At 49.8% G+C, this 14,828-nt stretch overlaps 1 protein-coding gene across 2 annotated transcripts in view; it reads right to left on the bottom strand.

Annotated features, from left to right (window-relative positions):
• Positions 1 to 14,828, bottom strand: part of USP48 (ubiquitin specific peptidase 48) — a 30,674-nt gene that overhangs the window by 14,412 nt on the left and 1,434 nt on the right. The window contains exons 3-13 of one of the 2 annotated variants that reach the window (XM_005428230.3): positions 14,689 to 14,816; positions 12,637 to 12,761; positions 11,972 to 12,080; positions 10,665 to 10,798; positions 10,415 to 10,497; positions 9,718 to 9,897; positions 7,053 to 7,178; positions 4,250 to 4,399; positions 1,682 to 1,882; positions 333 to 447; positions 75 to 205 (exon numbers count right to left, since the gene is read on the bottom strand). In XM_005428230.3, coding sequence (XP_005428287.3) covers positions 75 to 205; positions 333 to 447; positions 1,682 to 1,882; positions 4,250 to 4,399; positions 7,053 to 7,178; positions 9,718 to 9,897; positions 10,415 to 10,497; positions 10,665 to 10,798; positions 11,972 to 12,080; positions 12,637 to 12,761; positions 14,689 to 14,816 — 1,482 coding nt within the window. The remainder of the gene's footprint in view (positions 1 to 74; positions 206 to 332; positions 448 to 1,681; positions 1,883 to 4,249; positions 4,400 to 7,052; positions 7,179 to 9,717; positions 9,898 to 10,414; positions 10,498 to 10,664; positions 10,799 to 11,971; positions 12,081 to 12,636; positions 12,762 to 14,688; positions 14,817 to 14,828) is intronic. The other variant, XM_031062959.1, reaches the window with a different exon arrangement.

Genomic DNA, 14,828 nt, shown 5'->3' with positions numbered 1-14,828 from the left:
TTGTTAGGAGGGATAAGGCAGAGCTGGTAGCTCTCTACAGCAGCAGAAATTAGGAAGAAATCAGGAGTAAATACCTTTGTTTTGTGCATTTCCATTCATTTTTCCATTACTGTGCTCTGCATCTTCATCTTGCTCATTTAATTGCTCCAGAGCCAGCTGACGCCAGCTCCTCAAGGAGGCTTTTCCAACCCAAAACCCATCGGTCCTGCAGGGAGACAACCAAATGTGTGGTACCCCAAAAGCACAGCTCCCTTCTTCAGAGCCCAAACAGGGAAATCTTTAGGAAAAAGCTGTTGAAACACTTCTAAAAAGCATCTTTGGGACTTCCATACCCCTTGACCGTCATCTTCAGCAGGTTGGTGACGGTTTTGTAGTCCTCGTTCAGCTGGTTCTTCAGCCTCAGGATTCGACACCTTTCCACCACACAGTCCTTGCAAAGTGCTTTGACTGGGGTGAGAGGGAAAAGAAAAACAGGTTTTTACATTATTAATGGCATGATTTATTGCACAGGTAATTTCCTGCTGGTTTGAAGGCCCTCGGATAGGTGTGTACCAACTATCCTGCCTCAGGATGGGTGATTTCGTATGTAAATGAGGAAATCCTGGGGGTTACAGCCACATCAGGCCACAGTTTGAAGCTTAAAGAAGCATAAAACACTTCAAATGAGCTGTGATCTGTTCCACTGCTTCACAGATCTGCTCTCACAGCTCCTGCAGTCACAGGGAGCCAGGGCAGCCCAGCACCCAGCCACACGAGGCAGGAAATGCCAGGAAAACAAGGAAAACAAACACCTGCATTGTGGCACTTTAACAGCTCAACCCAGAAAATTCACCCTCCTGCAAGGCTGCCCTGGACCAAGGAAGCGGAAATCCTTTAGCTGGGTGTGTGTTCAGATCTGCATCCTGGAGCAAAAGGAGAAGGGAAGCAGCGTGTCCACCCATCCTTTTATCCATCCCTCCCTCCCTGCCAGCCATACTCAACCCACAACCCTTCAGGCAATCTTCCACTTGACTAATAAACCTTGCCCTGTTTTTCCCCACAAAGGCTGCCTGCGTCACAAGCAGTTTCTTCCCTACAAGCTCCCAGTAGGAGCTGAGCTAATTTGGTCTCAGTGGGAGTTACTGAGCAACTTCCTAAAAGGAACGAAACCTGGGGCTTGATGAGGGGACGTCCAAAGCCTGGAGGGGCTGGGCTGACCCTGAAAAGCAGAATGGGTGGTAGATGCAGGAGCAGGCTAACAGGTAAGTGCTTCCTTGGATGAGGTGACAGACAGGAAGGGATATTTTTGGCCTAATATTTCGTAAAACCCAGCCCACACAGGAGCTGTGGGTGCTCAGAAAATAATTGTCAAGAGTTTGGAGTGTTGCATGTGCAAGTTTTATTTTCTAGAATCGCCTTCAAACCTTCCAAGTATTATGTTTCCTAAGCCAAGTGCCCCATTCCTCCACAGCAATTCCTCCAGGAACAGCCCTTCCCACAGCAGACCCTGTGATCACCCTAAATGGGTTTGGGAAATGGTAACAGAATTAAGTGGTATTAAAAAAAATCCCCTGGAAATAAGGCAGCACTAAAGCCATGCACTGAAATAAAGTTAGGATGATAAAGGATGGCTCAAAACAGGGCTGGGAGCAGAACAAGGCTCCAAACCACAAGGCAGGAGGTGACTGGGAGAGGATGTTACCATTGAGCCGGGGCCCTCCTCCGTATCGCCGGTAGAAGAAGTCGGCCACGTATTCTGATATCCTCTTCATCAGGGATATTTTATCAGGATGGAGTTTGCCATGGGAGCACAGGCAGGCTGTGTTATCAATAGGTTTGGGAGGAGTGGACTCATCCAGCCACTTCTGCAGCCATTCCAGAGAAATGAAGTCGTAAGGGGAACCTGAGAGGGGAGAAAACACAAAGAGAAACAAGACCATACATGTCAGCTCCAACACCAGGTGGTATTTTAGAATTACTCGCAAAAATTAACAGGCAATCACTGTTGATTTAATCTCTGAGGTACAAGTTTTCAAAGGTCTGATCCAGCTACTCCCACCCCATTCTGATCTCAGTGTCACAGATTAGGAAGACAGGAGCTTCGTGAGATTACGATGTGCAGATCATTTTGGATTCAGCAATCAATATGCAACAGCTCCAAGGAGGAATGGGAGTGCTTTCAAACCTTTTGGGGATTACTGGAGAGCAGTCGAGGAAAGGGGAAGGTTTTCCTATCATCCATCAAGGGACTGATATAATATTTAAATCATGATCATACATTACAGGCTTTTTCTACAACAGAGACAGTTCACTGGGGTAATTTGAAAATTAAAGGCAACAACAGCAGAGATGAAATCAGTGTTCCCCCTGTCCTTTCAGCACACTAATTTTCAGTGTCTCTCACAATTTTAGGTGAGAACATTCTAAAATTTACAGTGCAAATGGAAACTTGCTTAGGTTTTTTGCTGAAGCAGTGCAGCAGGTTTGCCCTTGTTTGCTGAAAAAGAAATACAAAGCCAAGGTTCAGGAGCAGGTCAGTGCTTGTATGAGCAGGTTGGGGTGAAACCCCTGTATCTCAATACTGAGGCACAGTATCACTACACAACTCTTTAGTGGATGACTGGGAATTTAGGAAGAAATAGGGAAGATTTCAAACCCATTCTGTGCTGCCACGAGGGCAGCTCTGAAACCGTGGGGAAATGAACCCGTTGGTGACATTTATAACTGAGCAAAAATCCTTTGCATTTCCTAGGAGGGAGCAACAGAGAAGCAAGAGGAAAATACAGAAGACAGGAAAACCCTGTGTCTGCAGCTTGCACTGGAGCTCTGTGAAGCCTCTTTTCCTGCACAGCCTCAATCCACGGTGTTTTCATCTTACGCAATGCCCGCCGCAGCCGTGACCTCCAGAGAATTGCATCGCTGTCAGAACCGGTTTGCTAGTTTGGGATGAAACTGCCTCCCCCAGAAAGGAGGGTTTTCTGGGGCAGGCTCCACAAAGCTGGCAGAAAACGTGTCTGCACAGCTGCAGAGACAGCCCCAAGCTCCACAGAGATAGGACCCGGAGCAGTGCTGGAATGACGCTGCCTCCAGCTGTGCTGGAAGTGCTGTGCCCATGATGTGCCAGCAGCAGGCAGAGGGTGCCTCAGGGCAAAGTTTCAGGTCCTGTCATCTCTAAATTGGGGCAGAAGAGCTTCACCTGCACTTGTAAAAATCATATTTTTTTTAAGATTTATTCCTCTGTCACATCCGAACTGCCGAGAGCAAACTCTTTTGTTCCTGCTGAGGAAAAACACACAGGAACTGTGCTGCTGCTCCTTTTCACGGGTGACTCAGGGCAGGTTCATCCCTCCAGCACAACTCTGATCTCACAGTGACATCTGAGTGCTGCTCAGGCTCACAAGGAGCTGTGACACCTTCCTGAAACACCTGCATTCCCAAACTGGAGAGGCAGATGTTCACGGGAACAGGAGTTGCTGCTGGGCTACTCCAATCTCAGGGTGGACTCTGAGCATCCAATAATAAAAGCTGAACAGTGAATTCTGAAAAGCTGAACAGTGAATTCACTGAAAAGTGAATTCTCTTACAGGCCACACAATTAAACCCACTTTTAAGTCTTCAATTGTAAATATTCTGCAGTTTTTAGGAGAGGCACATAGTGAAGACAAATTCCCTGGACTGGATGGATAGAACGAGTTTTGTGGGAGATGGGTGAGAAAAACAAGGTGGGAAATAAAACTCAAAGTGCTGAGGCAACAAGACCCAAGGAGAAAAAGCTTAGCCCCAGTCTCCCTACAAAACTGACACATGGAGCAGTGAAGCACTGGCAGGGATGGATCCAGTAATTTTCTGCTGGAGGTCAGGCATTCTCTTAGCCTGTTACCTGCTGATGAATTGGGCTCACCAGCTCCCAAACCTGCTGTGAGCTGGCAATTTGGGAGCAGGCAGTTATTCTGCCTCGATGATCCTAACGAGCTGAGCTGCTCACCAGGCAGAAGAAAAGAGTCACAAAGCATGAGGCTGATGGATGGGGAAGGAGCAGGAGGGAATTAGCGATGCCAGAGGCCACGAGAATGAGCAAAGAAAGGAGAAAAATAGGTTAAGGCAGGAAAAGAAGCAAGGGAAAACAAATGTAAGCATGCATGAAGCTCTCCCCTTGCAGAAGGCTGCGGGAACGCCTTCCAGCAAGGCCACAGGAGCTGGGAGTTAAGTCACAAATCATTCCTAAGCTTAACAGCTCTACTACAGCAATACTCCACAATGTCTTACAGACCAGCTTCGGCGGGTAACCTTTGGTAGAGCTCCTTCACCTCCTCGTGCTTGATCTTGCCTCTGGCCACGCTCTGTTTGCGCATCTCGGCCATTTCGTTGCACCACTCCTCAAACTTGCAGTTATCCCGCTCTACCAGCTCCTGCAGAAAAGCTGGGAAAAGAAAAAAAAAACCAAGCAGGAATTGAAGGGAAAATGCCAGCTATGTTAATTACCATGGGTTATCTGGGGACTACAAACATAAAAATTCCCTCCCGCAGCCTTGCTGGGCGAGGTCTTTCCCCAAGCCAAGCACGTGGACGTTGCTCTCTCTGATACTGGTTGTTGCAAATGATTAAATGAAAAGTTTTGCACCCCAGAAAATAATTTACTCGGGGTTGGTTGCAATGTTAGGTGCAGCTCCTCTGTCCTTCCTCATCATTCCCAGAGGGAAACAAAAGCTTTTCACCCTCTGCATACACCCAAAGCCTGCCACGACCTGCGATCCAGCATGCTGCAAACCCAAGGGCAAAGAGCCCTCAGGAGATGGGAGATTAGCCAGGGCAGATCAACAGAAAGGTGAAGGAAATGGGGATTTTTGCTGCCACTGATGGAAAAACCCCAAACAAACCAAACCTCAGCAAGGAAAAAAGAAGATAAACCACTTCCCTCAGAGGGCTGGTGCGAGGGAGCAGTGAGGGAAGCTCTGCTTATCTGAGGCCTTTTCCTATTTAGAATTATTCTGAAGAGCTAAAATAGTTGCAAAAAGGTTAATTCTTGACCAAAATATCCACACCTTGGGAGAATATCCAATATTACAAACTAACCAGCTTGACCTCCTTGAGATCAGAGCCAAGTTATGTCTCTCCACTGTCCCGGAAAAGCCGCTTTATAACAGCATCAAAGCAAAATGCCTCAAATTTACAGTTCCATGAAACCTCTCCACAACCACAGAGCTCGACTGCTGCCCTTCACTCCCTGTTCCCTGGCAGGATTCCACGGGAAACAAAGGCAACCACGGGGCTGTGCAGGAATTTGGAGCTGGGTGGGGAGGTTTTTGTTGAGTTATTGTTTTGGGCAGAGGGGTAGGAGGAAAGGGAGAGCAAGAAAGCTCAGGAAGCAGGCAGAAAATACAGATCCAGGCAGGAATTAGTGCTAATTCCTGAAGTTTTATGTCTTGGAGAGTGTGTTTTAAACAGGGGGGGGAGCCTTGGGAAAGTTTTGGGGTGCTATTAGAGGGGAATAAGGTGTATGATTTACCCCCTCTGCAGAGACCCAAAGGGACCTGCCACCTCTGCTGTCCCTACTCCACAGAAAATGAGGGAAGGGGGAACACACCACAACACCAGGGGCCTAATTAGTATTTCTAATCAAGGAGCAGCCTAACAGGAAACATGAAACCCACAGGCAAAACCCACAGGGAGTTCAGGCACCCCCAGAATTTTAAAGCACAACACGAAGGCATTTGGCCCAAATTCCCACTGGGGGCTCAGAGCCTCTTTATTTTCATGTCATTTATTCCTGATGTGGCAAAGCTGAAGCAGTCACAGAGGGAACCTGACATCTGTCAGGATTATTCACCTCCTCGTGCCTTGCTGATGACATTTAACCACACTGCTCTCCTTCAGAATCCCAGCAGGATGGCAGTGGTGAATCCCAGAGGGATGATCTCCTCCTGAGCCCTTCCCAGCTTGACCAGTTGGGTAACAAAGCAATGTCTGAGTGGGCACATGGGAGGGATTGGCAGTTTAATGTTAATTAAGTGCTGGGAAAATCCAGGGGTTTCACTGCTTAATACACCAAGGTGCCACACAGCACCTTTGGGGCTCATGGCAAACAGTCAAAAACCATGGAATCCTGGAGTGGGTTGGGAGGGATTTTGAAGATAATTTTTTTTCACTCAGGGACACCTTCCACTATCCCCAATTGCTCCAAGCCCCATCCAACCTGGCCTTGGGACACTTCCAGGAATGGGGCAGCCACAGCTGCTCTGGGCACCCTGTGCCAGGGCCTGCCCACCCTCACAGCCAGGAATTCCTTCTCCATATCTCTGGCAGTGGGAAGCCATTCCCTCTTGTCCTGGCACTCCATCTCCTGTCCCAATTCCCTCTCCAGCTCCCCTGGAGCCCTTTAGACACTGGAAGGGGCTCTGAGATCCCCCTGGGGCCTTCTCCAGCCTGGAACCACAGCAGAGAGGCTCGAGGAACTTCCTAGCCCTAAATGGGTCTTCAAGCAAAATTCCACTTCCTGGCCCGCCTGAAGCATTGCAGGGACTCACCTGGCCTGTGAGGGATGGACAAGCAGGACCCCAGGACTCACCTGGCACCTGGACAGTGAGGGGTGGAAGAGCAGAACCCCAGGACTCACCTGCACAGTGAGGGATGGCTGAGCAGGATCCCAGGTCTCACCTGCACAGCGGGGGATGGACAAGCAGGATCCCAGGGACTCACCTGGCACCTGGACACTGAGAGGTGGAAGAGCAGGAACCCAGGACCCACCTGACACCATGGCTGTGAGGGATGGACAAACAAGACCCCAGGACTAACCAGGACTCACCTGGCACCTGCACAGTGAGGAATCGACAAGCAGGATCCCAGGGACTCACCTGGAACCTGCACAGTGATGGACAAGCAGGACCCCAGAACTCACCTGGACAGTGAGGGATGGACAAACAAGACCCCAGGACTCACCTGGCACCTGCACAGTGAGGAATGGACAAGCAGCACCCCAGGACTCACCTGGCACCTGCACAGTGGGGGATGGCTGAGCAGCACCCCAGGACTCACCTGCACAGTGAGGGATGGACAAACAAGACCCCAGGACTCACCTGGCACTTGCACAGTGAGGGATTTCTCCCGGGCCTGCAGCCTGTACACCAGCATGTAGGCGTTGCGGGAGCAGTGCGTGCCCTTCCCGCACTTGGGCTTGCGGGTCTGGGATTTCGATGGCTCTGCTGTGGGAACAAAAGGCACAGCCTCAGCAACACACCAGCTCCTTCCCTGGCCCTCCATTAACGGGATGAGTGTGCCACCCAGCCAGCTTCCCTGTGCCAGGCCTCTGTGCCAAGCACTGGGCTTGGCACGGCTCAAAATTGTATCCCAAAGAAAGCCCCAAATCTCTCCAGCCTTTCTGGGTAAATCAAAGAGACTAAATTTAGGAGCCTGTTCTGAACCTCCCTTCTCAAGAGCCTTTCTTCTCTCCCCAGTGGAACTTCTCTGAGCCAAAAGCCACTCTTGGAAAAACATCCTTTCTCCCTTTTGCCTCTTGTTCTGCTGTCCTGACTCCAAAGAAAAGAGTCAAATCCTCAGGGAAGAAAATCGTATTTACAGGTGATGGTGGATATGAAAAAAAGCACAGCAAAGCTTTTAGGAAGCCAAGAGCCATGGAAAGGGTTGTTTATGAGCAGCTGCTGGGGGATGTAAAGTTGTGTTGCAAGAGCTGCTGTTTCCAGATGGATTTTCAGGCAAGGAAAACACTTATCTACAGCTGCAGCTTCAAAAATCAAACAGCTTAAAATAAAGAAAAAAATTAAAGGAACAATGTTCCATAAATTGAACTCTAAGTGGGCCATTGAATTATTAAGTTTCTTTCCCCCCAAATTCTGAAAGAAATTCATGTGCCTTTCCCCCCACACCATCCAGGGGACTTCCCAGACTCTATTTATTTGCATTTTATCCAAGAATTTTCGGAATTGTTCCCATCTGCATGGCCAAGACTCTCCCCCCCACAGACCTTCAGTTTATGTTACTGACCTTCTCCTGCTGTTACATGTATTTGTAACAAAGAAAGGCCCCAGTTTTGCCTGGAACAGGCAAATTACATCAAAACTTGCTACAAATATTGAGCTCCCAGCTTAAAGAGGCTCCTAAACACACTTCACTTCTATTCCCCAAACAGCCTTGAATTGAAATACGAGAAATACGAACATTTACAGTTAAGTGTGAAACTTTATAAAATTGAGGTCACAGCAGTTTACTTGCATTTTATTTGTTGCACTGGGTGAGTGGGGAGGGTAAAAACAAAGGCAGAGCTGCCCTGGTGCCGTTCAGGGCTCAGTTTCCCTGTGCACCACTAGATGTCCGGCCAGCTCCAGCCTGGGCCGGCAGCGAGCGGAGGAAGGAATGTCCCCATTCCAAGGGGACAGAGTGGTGGCACAGGCAGGAACATGGACTCACTAAGGCTGGAAAAAGCCCTCCAAGATGATCAAAGCCAACCATTAACCCAGCACTGCCAGGCCCAGCACTAACCCATGTCCCCAGGTGCCATGTTCACACACTTTTTGAACTCCTCCAGGGATTGTGACTCTACCACTGCCCTGCACAGCCTCCTCCAATGCCTGACTACACCTTCCATGTAGGATTTTTCCCAATATCCAACCTAAATCACCCCATTGCCAGCCTGAGGGCGTTCCCTCTCCTCTGTCCCTGTTCCCTGGAGCACAGCCCGACCCCCCCGGCTGGCCCCTCCTGGCAGGAGCTGTGCAGAGCCACAAGGGCCCCCTGAGCCTCCTTTGCTCCAGGCTGAGCCTCTTCCCAGCTCCCTCAGCTGCTCCTCAGAAGTTCTCCAGACTCTTTTCCTTGTGCTGCAGACCCTTCCTGAGCTCCACTGCCCATCTCTGGACACATTCCAGCACCTCAAGAAGCATCGTGGAGGTGAGAACAAGGAAATGGGAGAAGGCTTAAGGGAGCACTTAAATCTGCAGGTTTTTTTTTCCTCTAAAGATGCCTTAAAGACAAACAACATTGCATAAATTCTAACTACAGCAAAGCATCCTGGTGGGTAACAATTCCTGGGAATGAACTGCTTGCACTGCAAGTGAATTTCTTCATAATTTCCCTGGTTTTCCCTGCTGTGAGCACCTGCACTAGAGAACACTGAGCCACTACAAAACCATTTCAACTCCAAAACGAGCTGTTCTTATTTATTGACTGCAGAGTAAGAAATTCACATCCTCAGCCCAAGCTTTCCAAGGAATCTCCAAGAAATTCTCCAGTCCAGGAACACAGTGATATGGGCAGGACACGACGAGCCAGTAAAACAGAAAAGCACCAAGGAAAAAGCTCAGAGTAAAAAGGCAGTTTTAGCTTCCAAGTTGTTATTTGGATCAAAACCTTTTTTACTGCCTCCAAGTAAAACACCTCAGTGGAAATAGAACCATAATGTGTTAAGGAAAACTGAAAGCATTCTCCTTAGCTGTTCCAAGGAAGTGGCAGCCGCCTGTTGCTCCCTGATAGGAACCTGCTGCCCGTGTTATCAGCGTCTTATCTGCCATGTGGCAGCCAGAGAAATACTAGAGCAGCTGATCACGAGGTGTAAACACTCACACGGGGCTGAAACAAGCAAATCTGCCTGCAATCACCAGGATTGCTGTTTCCCACGTTCCTCCAAGCCTGTTCTGGGGAGGAGCAGGACAGGACGTTGCATCTGGGGACGCCAGTGCTTGTGGTAGAAAGAGCTGCCTTAAAAGGGCACTCACAACTGAAAGGTTTTACCTAGATCTTCCTCAATTCCCAGCTGGAGTTTCTTCCCCTCCATCTTCTCAATGTCCTCATCGTTGAACTTGTACCACTCTCCTGTCTGCGGGTCCTTCACGTGGGCGATGTAGTGCCCGGAGTAGGCGCTTACTCCACGGTGTATGAGCACAGCGCTCAGCTCGTACACGTACACCCCGTCTGCAAGGCAGGCAGCACTTACACACAGCTCTGCAGCCAACAGCACTCATCCTTCCTGTCCCAGAACCTTGTGTTTTCACCAGGCAGCAAAGCCTGCACTGGAGCCCACAGCGCTTCAGGACATTGCTGAGAGGGTGGTGGCTTAATAACAAGGAGGTTGTTTGAAATACGGGCTTCAAACAACTCTGGACAGAATTCAAAAACTGAGAGGAATTCAATCAAAATTCAGAGGAATCACAGAATCCTAGAATGGTTTGGGTTGAAGGGATTTTAAAGCCCATCTTGTTCCACCTCTCTGCCATGGGCAGGGACATTTTCCACTATCCCAGGCTGCTCCAAGCCCTGTCCAGCCTGGACTTGGACACTTCCAGAGATCCAGGGGCAGCCACAGCTTCTCTGAGCAGCCTGTGCCTGTGTATCATCACCCTCACAGGGAGGAATTTCCTCCTAAACAGAATTACAGGAGATCTGCCAAGAAGCAATGGGCAAAGATAACAAAAAGGTGCCCCAAACTCACTTTTTTGCTCCATGAAAGGCTCCATGTCCAGCAGCTCTGAGAAGCCAATGTAGGTGTTCAGCTTCTTCTTGTGGCCAGTTTGTCTGTGCAGAGGCAAAGCTGCGGCTCAGGGCACAGCAACAACAGCTCCCATCCCAAAACACCTCCCTTGAACCCCTGAGCAGCCCTTGAGAGGCTCAGACACCTCAAATTAAAGCAGGAAGAGCAGGGCAGTGACTTCCCCAAGAGCTGCCAGGGTGTTCCCACTCACCTGTCAAACACAAAGCGCATGAGCTGCAGGTTCAGGGTGCAAGGCAGGCTGAGCAGCCGGATCTTCCTCGTGGCGTTTTGCTTGCTCTGACAAGTCTCACAAAAATAACGATTGTCCCCTTCTAATTTTTCCTCCTGAGTGTGGAGAGGCAGAGGGAAAGGTCTTGAGAACATGTCAGCACTGAAAAGTCAATTGAGCTACTCAACAGCTGGAGAATGAGAAGTTATTTTAAATAGTTAAGGCTCTTCTCAGCTGCTGCCCAAATTTTTTCTGAGTTAAAGACACACTAATGACTGCACTTTATAGCATGGCCATAGCAGGCTGCTCTCCCTTTAAGGCAAATTTTAGACTGAATCAAGCCCCATTCCAAGTTCTCAGGTCTCTTGCTCCTCGCTTGACTGAGTTGGTTTATACCAAAGAAAATAATTAAATCACCCCTTTTACAAGTTCACATGGACCCAGTTAATGTAAAGCCACATTTTAGCCTGGAAACTACAACCCTCTGCTCAGCCACCCAAAATCACCCTGCAGGAGTCACTCACTGCCTAAGCAGATCCAAGGGCAGGGTTAGGCCAGAGGAAAATTCCAACCCCTCTAAAAACGTCACAGGGCTGTTTTGTGTGAAGGAGGAGCAGACAAATGTCAAGTTCTCCAATTCAGGAATTCAATCTGTGCACCCAAACCAGTTTTTTTTCATAGCAGACCTTCCAGGCAGAGCAACTGGTTTGCTGAGTGCACCAGCAAGCAAGGAGCTCAAGGAAGGGGTTCAGGTCAGTCCTAAATAGTTGGAGTGGAATCCACACCTTAGTGTGCCAGAGCTGAACTTCATATCCAGAGAAATTTTCAAGCTGAATTGAGGGCACTTGCAGCTGTTGCTGCAGCTATTCCCAGCACTCCCTGGTACTTCTGAGAGCACATTTTTCAGCAGGGAATGTCTCCTGTTGCTATGCAGATGAGCACTGACACAGAAAACATGGAAAGCAGCCGTTCTCCCAGTGCTATCTGTGACAAAGCAGGCAGAGACTTTTCCCTAACTTTCCTGGCGAAGTATTTTAACTAAAAATGCAACTTTCAAGTGCTTTTTAAAGCCATAGCAGGAGCATGTGATATCACAGAGCTATTCCTTGCTCCATGCCTCAATCCTCATTTTTTGGGTCTGCAGAAAAAAAAGATTTTCACTTGGATGCATCTCCCTGAGCCAAGTCAGTGGCTTCACCCCGCCACCGACCTCGAAGGCTGTGAATTGGAGGAAGGAACTGAAATTCCTTGCTAAAAATAGCAGGAGTCCAACCCCAACGGGCTCATACCTTGAGGAATTCTGTTATACAGTCTGTCAACTGCTTGTGTCCTTGGATGTTTAACTCCAGCTCGTAAAATTTAGACACCAGTTTAGATTCTCTGCCACACTGGTTGCAGCTGGGATGGGAAAGAAAACAAAAATATATCTGAGGATAGGTCAGGGCTCACACATCAGGGCTCCCAAGTCTTTAGTAAAAAATTCCTTGTATAAAACCAGGAGAAAAAGTGAAGTCAGGGCTAAGGAGATTCACACCTCCACACCAAAAAAACTCCAGCAGAAGGTTTAAACAGCTTAGCAGCACCTACCAGAACCTGTCACAACTTGCATGTACCATTTTATATTATTTTTAAGGTGAAATTCCCAGCTCTGAGAACACAGGAATGAAAATACAACACCCAGGGTGCCGTTTTCTGGCTGCAGGACCTGCCACTCCATTAACTCACTTGCAGGTTTAGTTGGTAAATTCTCATTAAAGGAGTAAAAGCAGCTGCAGAACTGTCACAGCGACACCACACACACAGGAACAGGAAAGGAAAAGGTAAATATTCCCCAGAAAGTGTTTCTGCTGCAGCTTAACTGCCTGCTCTGGTTGCTAGGAGGGATCTTCCCCTCCTAAATCCTTCTAAAAATTTAAATATTTACAGAAAGGGTCTTCCCAGAATTATTACTTACACTGTGACATAGGCATACTCTCCACAGAACTGCTTTTGCACAATGTTCCGGACATCTGGGTTTTTCTGTTTGGACAAAGTATCTTCCAGCAGGGACATGAACAGCTTGGAAAACTCCTGGGCATCCTGAAAGAGAAAACCAAGTTCATTAACAATCCACCACAGCACAATCCCTGTCACTAATTCACTGCTAATTACCCCGAGCCCTCCACACAGGCTGAGCCGAGGCTCCGTGCACGGCGTGGAAAATAAAGACCAGGCAGGAGAACTGAGGAAAGCAGAGGAATTTGGCTAAAAGGAGCGCGAGGCCCTCGGTGTGGGAGCACAGCAGGAGCTGCCCTGGCTCCCTGCCAGCCCTGCTGGGGGTTTTGACTTCTGGCCTGCTCCTCCCAGGATTCTGGAAGGGATAAAAACCTTCCTGTGGAGCTTTCCAGCCCCTTGATCCTCCTCTGTGCAGCTGTCCCTGCTCAGATCAGAGGTGAGAAGAGAAATAAAAACACCCCCAAAAATGAGAAGCTGCCCTATGGGTGATCCCAGCAATGCTCCAGAGCTTCCCCACACCCAGCTCAGGGCTTTTCTCTCCTGCCCTGGTTCTTCTCTTCCACAAATAAACACGTTTTGGTCTCTCTCAGCTGCCCTTTGGTGTCCCTGGCCAGCTTCCTTCCTCTCCTGACCCTCCCAAGGAAACATTTGCCAGTGCTCTGCTCTTGCTCCAAAACCTCCCATTACCTCTCCAAGCGGATTTCCAAGCCCTGCCCCTCTCCCAGGCCCTCTCCAGCTGCAGCCCCCACGTGCTGCCCTGGGATCCTGGCTGGTTCCTGCTGCTCCACCTCCCCCTGAGGATCTCCTCACCCTTGGGAGGGCCCTCTCACCACCCAACCCCCGGGAGGAGCAGCCCATGGAGCACCTGCAGGACCCTCACTGCAGCTCTGGCTCCCACCTGGCCCCATCCCATCGCTCCTGGGTTCATCCCACCACTCCCTTGGCTCCTCCTGATCTGCACTTATCACTTCCTAGCCTCATTCCATTGCTCCCTGGGCTCCTCCTTATATCCCTGTACTCATCCCATTGTTCCATGTGGTGATCCCATCACTCCCTGGGCTCCTCCTGATCTCCCTGTCTCCATCCCACTGCCCCTGGGCTCCTCCTTATCTCTGCATCATCATCCCATTGTTCCACGTCCTGATCCCATCACTCCCAGGGCTCCTCCTTGTCTCCCTGGCTCCATCCCATCACTCCACATTCTCACTCTGATCTCACTCTCTGGACTACTCTTGATCTCCTTGGCCTCATTCCATTGCTCCTTAGCCCCATCCCATCATTCCTGGGTTCCTCCTATCTCCTGTCCTCATCCCATTCCTCCTTGGGACCCTCCTGATCCCACTGCTCCCTGTTCTCCTCCTGATCTCCCTGCCCCCATCACATCACTCCTTGGACTCCTCATCTCCCTGGCCTCATCCCATTCCTCCTTGGGACCTTCCTAATCTCCCTTTCTCCACCCCATTGATCCCTGTTCTCCTCCTGATCTCCCTGTCCCCATCACATCACTCCTTGGACTCCTCATCACCCTGGCCCCATCTCATCACTCCACATTCTCACTCTCTGGACTCCTCCTGATCTCCTTGGCCTCATTCCATTGCTCCTTAGCCCCATCCCACCATCCCCCTGGGTTTCTCCTATCTCCTGTCCTCATCCCATTCCTCCTTAGGACCTTCCCAATCTCCCTGTCCCCATCCCATTGATCCCTGTTCTCCTCCTGATCTCCCTGTCCCCATCCCATCATTCCCTGGGTTCCTCCTATCTTCCTGGCCTCATCCCATTCCTCCTTGGGACTCTTCCTGATCTCCCAGTCCCCATCCCATCCCTCCCTGGGCTCTTCCTTGGGCACTCCTGATGTCTTGGTCCCCTCCTGTTCCCCCTGCACTCTGCCAGGGACCCACAGCCCCACCTCCCCCTTCATGTTTGCAGCCAGACCCAGTACTGGGAGCTGCCCAGTGACCACCCCGGGGTGATTCCCAGCTTCTGGAAGTGTCTGGAATCCCCTCCCACACACCTGCTGCTGCCCTGTGTCCAGCCCCAGCGCCTTGACAAAGGCTGAGGGGTCGATGTAGCGCCGCTTGCTGTTCTGCAGCAGAGCAAACAGGTACTGCAGGTGCTCACAGATGGTCTGGGGCTCATAGTCTGGGAAAAACA

The sequence above is a fragment of the Geospiza fortis genome, unplaced genomic scaffold, assembly GCF_000277835.1.
Source record: "Geospiza fortis unplaced genomic scaffold, GeoFor_1.0 scaffold4, whole genome shotgun sequence".
Lineage (NCBI taxonomy): Eukaryota > Metazoa > Chordata > Aves > Passeriformes > Thraupidae > Geospiza > Geospiza fortis.
Note: the sequence above shows the minus strand (reverse complement) of the source record. Positions and strands in the feature narration are given on the sequence as shown.